Source organism: Marmota marmota, unplaced genomic scaffold (genome assembly GCF_001458135.2).
Source record: "Marmota marmota marmota unplaced genomic scaffold, marMar, whole genome shotgun sequence".
Classification (NCBI taxonomy): Eukaryota; Metazoa; Chordata; class Mammalia; order Rodentia; family Sciuridae; genus Marmota; species Marmota marmota.
In genome coordinates this window covers 23,915,448-23,922,082 of record NW_025999900.1, presented here as the reverse complement: position 1 = coordinate 23,922,082, position 6,635 = coordinate 23,915,448, and the positions used below count along the sequence as shown (strand labels likewise).

The following is a 6,635-nucleotide window of genomic DNA, read 5'->3' as shown; positions in this document are numbered from 1 at the left end:
ACCAAAAAAAAAAAAAAAAGAAAGAAAAAGAAAAAATAAAAAACCAAATAAAAGCTGACTCCAACAAAACCTAAATGTATATTAATAATGCTTCATATTGACATAAAATCTTGGTGTTTTTGTGTTTTAATTCTTTCCACTACATGAGGTGAGAATTATTCTTAATTTGTAGACTCTAACTTAGGTCATCTAAGTCCAATGCTTCTTTTCATTTAACTCTTACCTTAACGCTTGAATACATGTGTTTACAGTAAGCTGTTTTTCCTTTCTTTTTCTTTTTTTGTTTTTGGTGCTGGGAATTAAACTCACAACCTCATGGATGCTAAGCATGCACTTTAATATTGAACTTTATTTCTAGCCATGCCTTTTTAAATAAGATCTTGTAACATGCATAAGAACACAAAACACTAAGAGAACAACAACAACAACAAAATCCAATTCCTTTCTTGATTTAATCCCGAATCTGGGATAATTTCCCTAATTCAAACCAGAAATGATCAAACCACAGTTGGTCTAAAAAAAATTGTTGGGCTGGGTGTAGTGGCACAGGCCTGTACTCCCAAAAAGGTAGGAAGATCACAAGTTCAAGGTCAGTCTTGGCAATTTAGTAAGACCCTGTCTCAATAAAAAGAACTGGAGATGTAACTTAGTGAAAAAGTACCCTGGATTTGATCCCCAGTATCACCAGCACTACCACCCAAAAAACAATAAACAAACATACAAAAACAAAACAAAAAAACAGAAGAAAGAAAAAGAAATTGTTAGGCTAACATAATAACATGAAGGTTGAAAAAAAAATTTCTTTTAATCATATGAGCTATAATTTCTAAGTCAGACAGTTTTAGTAATCATTCTGAAAATGTTGATGGTTTACTCAATTAACTTTTTATCTTCCTGAATCCTGATAATAACTAAATGGTCTCCAAAAAATATGCCTACTGGTCAAAGACGTAATTAGTAGATAAAATTTAGTGAGGAAAAGAATGGAGACTAAAATTTTCAATCAGAAAGTTAATAAGACTAACATTAAAAAAAATTAAAAAAGGAAAAATTTCTACTTCATTCTTACCGTTTGTCCCAGGAATTCATTCCCAATATACTAAGAAGCAATCTGCAATAATAAAATGCTGACTGAGGTTTTTGAGGTGTTGGTTCATCTTGTTCCACGGCTTTCATGTTTAAGTCATTAAAGTGCTTCTCAACAAATTCTTTTTCCTCAGTATGTTGCTTAAGGATAGCATTTATAACATCATTCTCCTGTTTTTCAGAAATGCACACAGGTTGTGGAGCAGGAATATTAAGTGAGATTCCAGTTCTCTGTAAGCACTCAGGACTAGTAATACCCAAATACTGTAAGAGTTCATCAAGAACATCTTCTTCATCTCTTATTGTATCCCAAGTTGGTACGGTTTCTCTAAATCTTTTAAACTGGAGGGCAAGTTCATCTTTCACTGTTATATCTTCTAAGCATTCATTAGATGTAGGAGGTTCTTCTGGCTTCTCTTGGTGAGACAATGAAAGTATGAAAGATGTAGGTTCTGATAAGCCACTTACAGGAGGTGGTCCATACAGTATGGCAGAATCCCATGAATATTTTCCAGAGAGATCACGTACTATGATTCTGACATTTGAATTGGCTGAAGCAAGGCCAGCGGATAAACCTCCTCCAGGCATACTCTCCTCTGATCTGATCTGGATACAAGATACTAAGGTTGTATTGTTTAATACAAAGAACTGGATATTTGGACTCTCAAAGAGTTCAGGAGAAAGTTCAGTACTTTCACTGTAATGATTGTCATGATTTTCACAAACCTGACTTGTTAACATAGCAGGACCACCACTCATTGGATAATGACCCAAGTGATTTACCAGATGTGTAATAACAGTTCGAGCTGCAATAGAGATTAATCCTTGTTGCATTTGGGTTTTCACTAGAAATAAAAAATATAAATGAGTGGGAATACTGCTGTTTCCTAGAAGTCATAGAAATAATAAAATGTCACAACAAATATGTATTTCATTACATTCTTAAAATCACTATCAAATATTTGAATAAATATTAATATTCATAACTTAGATTCTGTGTTTAGGAATGATGGTAAAGAGAGAAGAAAAACAAAACTTGAAAAAAAAACCAGTTATTTTACAAGAAAGCCCTTTTAAAAAAAATATTTATTTTTTAGTTATAGTTGGGTACAATACATTTTATTTATTTATTTTTTTAAATTTTTATGTGGTGCTGAGGATGGAACCCAGGGCCTCGCACATTCTAGGTGAATGGTCTACCACTGAGCCACAACCCAGCCCCAAGGAAGCCCTTTTTGAAATTTTTGCTAATGAATTCATAATTTAAACCAAAGCTTTTAAATGTATATCACTTTTGAAGGATCAAAGTATTATAAATCAATCCCTTGAAATAGTCTAAACACAAATTAAAAAGCCAATAAAATCTATCTTACTGATAAGTTTCTTATCTCATGAATAGATTCCAGATTCAGAGACATAGTTTACAGCACACTATGTCATTTAATTCTGGCTTTTACTGATGATGTAAAAGTGTTTCTGAGAAAAGTGATATTCCAATTAAACTTTAGGAGTCAGAATGAATTTAAACAGCAAGTCAGTATAGCTAGTATATGCCAAGGAAATATTTTAAAGGCAAAAATAGGGGTTGTGGCTCAGTGGTAGAGCGTTTGCCTAGCATGTACGAGGCCCTGGGTTCGATCCTCAGCACCACATAAAAATAAATAAATAAAATAAAGGTATTGTGTCCAACTACAACTAAAAACAAAAATTAAAAAAAGGCAAAAATATTTGATGAGCCTGCTTATGTATTATATTTTTCTAAGGAATCTTCTGGGTCAGTGTTGTCTAGTCTAGCAGTTAGTTGTATACAAAATCATTTTTTTCTTTCCTAAGTACATTAAGGAAAGCAAACAATGCACTTATGAGTAACTTTAAAAAGTTGAATGAAATAATAAAATAAGAGAAATAATATAGTAGTTTGAGAGGCCTACACAGGCAAGAAACTTTATGTGAGGATTTAAAGAAGGGAGTTAACAAGGATGACAAAGGACACACAGAGGACACAAAATAGATAACAACTTGTCAAAGCCAACTAGTTAAACACTGCTAGTGTGATTCTGTGATCAATGGAGGGCTGATGCAAAAGCTAGATCTGGATTGAGTGGTGTCAGAAGAACTGATTTGACAGTTATCTTGATACTTTCCCATTGAAGAAGTGAGAGTAGAGTTGTTACTGCTAAAGATGTATTATTAATTCATGTTAGAAGAGATGCTTAGTTTTGTAATATTTCTGTGGGTATGGTTAGTGTTCTTGCCTCTATTTAGTTTTAGACATAATTATGGAGTGATTATGTTTATTATTCTACCACAGTCAGAGTAATCTTGCCTGATAATATTTTCTATTCTCTGAAAGTTAACCAGTTAGGAACACTAGAGCTGAGCTGCCAGAATAAATATTATTTAAAAATATTCTGAACAGGCACAGTGGCACACACCTTGTAATCCCTGCTACTAGAAGGCTAAGGTAGGAAGATTTCAAGTTTGAGGCTGGCCTCAGAATCTTAGTGAGACCATATCTCAAAATTTAAAAACCTATAACATCTCTAGCAATTAGAGAAATGCAAATTAAAACTACACTGAGATGTCATTTCGCTCCAGTCAGAATGGCAATTATCAAGAACACAAGTAACAATAAATATTGGTGAAGATGTGGGGAAAAAGGTTCACTTGTACATTGCTGGTGGGACTGCAAACAGGTACAACCACTCTGGAAAGCAGTACGGAGATTCTGCAGAAAACGTAGACTGGAACCACCATTTGACCCAGTTATTCCACTTCTCGGCATATACCCAAAGGACTTAAAATCAGCATACTATAGTGATGTAGCCACATTAAACTTTATAGCAGGTCAATTCACAATAGTTAAGTTATGGAACCAACCTAGGTACCCTTCAGTAGATGAGTGGATAAGAGAAAATGTGGTATATATACACAATGGAATACTACTCAGCCTTGAGGAAGAATGAAATTATGGCATTTACTGGTAACTGGATAGAACTGGAGGCTATCATGCTAATTGAAAAAATCCAATCCGCAAAACCCAAAGGCCAAATGATCTCCCTGATATTTGGATGCTGACACACATCAGCATATGTGGGGTTTGGGGGAAAAATAGAAGTTCACTGGATTAGACAAAGCGGAATGAATGGAAGAGGGGGTGGGAATAGGAAAGACAGTAGAATGAATCAGATATAACTTTCCTATGTACATATATGAATACACAACCAGTGAAACTTATCATCATGTACAACTGCAAAAATGGGATCCTAATTAGAATAAAGTGTACTCCATGTATATATAATGTCAAAATACATTCTACTGTCCCATATATCTAAAAAAACAAATTAAAAAAATTTAGCTATAGATGGACATAACTTATTCTATTTATTTATTTTTATGTGGTGCTGACAAGTGCTTACATGTGCTAGACGAGCAATCTACTACTGAACCACTATCCGAGCTCCCCCAATTTTTTTAAAAGTTAAAAATCACACACTGGCAGAGTACTCCTAGATTCAATTCCTAGTACTGTAAAACAAACAAACGAACAAGAATGTCCTAATTTATATAAAACAAAATCTCTAATTTTAAATATTTAATTTGATAACTTTCTGTAATTGTATTACCACCAACATAATCAATACATAGAAAAATTACATCATCAAAAAAGAATAAATTTTATGTAAACTATTCCTCAATAAGCTTAAAAAAAAAGATCTACTAGGTTGCCCATTGCTAGTATTTCTCAAAAAGAATACTCAATAAAGAATAGTGTCACATTTTTAAGGTTATAGCCCTTATGACTCAGAACTAATACTGGTTTTAGGAAGAGAGTCCACAACTAAACCGCTACTATGCCATTAATACTAACATGATCTTTTCCAACTCTGAAAAAGAAAAGTTTTTTTTTTTAAGTCTTTTAAAAATTTTAAAATGTTACTATCAAATATTTAATCTTCCATTATTGGTCGATTTTTTATATCTATATACATGTAAATATGAAAATTTGTTTCTTAGTATATGATCTATTTTTAAATTTATACTAGCTCTGAAAATCAGCCATTCAATACTAGAAGACAACACTAAATGATTAACCTTAATTTAATCCTCCATTTTCAAGACTGTCACTGGAAAATGAGAACAGGGGTGGATTCAATATAATGTCTGCTTTCCCTTCTCTAATTGTAACTTAGAATATAATTATTCTCCACAGCATCAGTGTCTAATCTAGCTAGTGTTCCTCATTTTGCACATGGTTCATAAAGGTAAGTGATTTACCTGCCTTAGTTTCACATCAGGGCTGGTCTTTTGCCGTCCAACTCTAATTTTTATACTACTTTCCCCTTTTGTTAAAATAACTTTTTCTTTGTAAGATATAGAACAATGAATTTAAAATGTATTTTTTCCTGTGTATAGAAACTTCATATAAAGTATTCCTTGGCATAAACACCAAATACATTTCTAGGATCAACTAAATAAGTTCACCTAAATAAATCTAAATTGTGTTTAAATGGTAATAAAAATTAGAAATTAATAATTTAAAATTTTTTGATGTAGAATTTTTTTTTCTATACTTTATTCTCCCTTTTTTCCTATTGAGTGATATACATAAATGGATGACTCATTTTAAATAGTGAATCTTCTCTTCAGAACAAAAAAGTTTATATTCTTAACAAAGGAAAGAACAAAATTTAATAGAAATGATCGCAGAAATTGATTCACAATTCCTGATCTTGGTTTGCTGTGATCATGAATAAATCAAAAACTCCCAGCCCCATTTTTCTGCAAAAACAACACAGACTCATTTGTAAAAGTGAATTAAAAACTCATGTACAAAGCTGAACATAACAGACACAATAATTTTGAGCACATTATAAGTAAAATGCAATTTTTCCGAGTTCCTTTTTCAAACTTGCTTATAAATGCCAAGAATGAGCCAGCCTTTTCTCTAAAACAAACCCCAAAGCCCAGGTGCCAGTCCATCCTACACATCTTCTTTCCAAAGGAAGAGACAGTGGAAATGCAGTGTCAGAGCTTGTTCACAAATCTGTCATAATTATTAACACTGAAAACACTAAAAGGATTAACTTAAGATTCCAGATGTAGGTAAAATAATTGTTTCCCCTAAGTTGCACTCTAAATTCAGGATATATGCATATAGATGAAAGGTTAAAAATCTATTTGTTGATTTGGAAATTATATTTATTTAGACTTATTTTTGAGCTATAAAATATAGAACAGACATCTTTTATACTTATCTTACTAAGATATAAAGAAGACATTAAATTCTCTAATTTAGAAATTCAAAATGAAATTTTAAAATAACCAACTTTGTGAGAATATGCAAAATGAAGATATCGATGCTTCTAAGGCTTTATGTAACTAGCATTCATTTAAATAAGTCTATTCAGGGTTGTCTTTTCAGATTGTCAGATTAAACAAACCCTACAGCATTTGCAGCAAACCCATAATTACAGATTATTATGGCATACAAAAGCAGCAAGATATAAAAAGCTGCTGCAATTCACTGCACTGTAATAGAACACACA

General features: G+C 32.3%; 1 protein-coding gene across 1 annotated transcript in view; it reads right to left on the bottom strand.

The window, feature by feature from the left end:
- The window catches only part of Ralgapa1 (Ral GTPase activating protein catalytic subunit alpha 1), a 234,592-nt gene that overhangs the window by 81,194 nt on the left and 146,763 nt on the right, over window positions 1–6,635 (bottom strand). Inside the window, exon 33 of the mRNA XM_048798440.1 lies at window positions 1,070–1,931. Within this exon, the coding sequence (XP_048654397.1) occupies window positions 1,070–1,931 (862 nt within the window). The remainder of the gene's footprint in view (window positions 1–1,069; window positions 1,932–6,635) is intronic.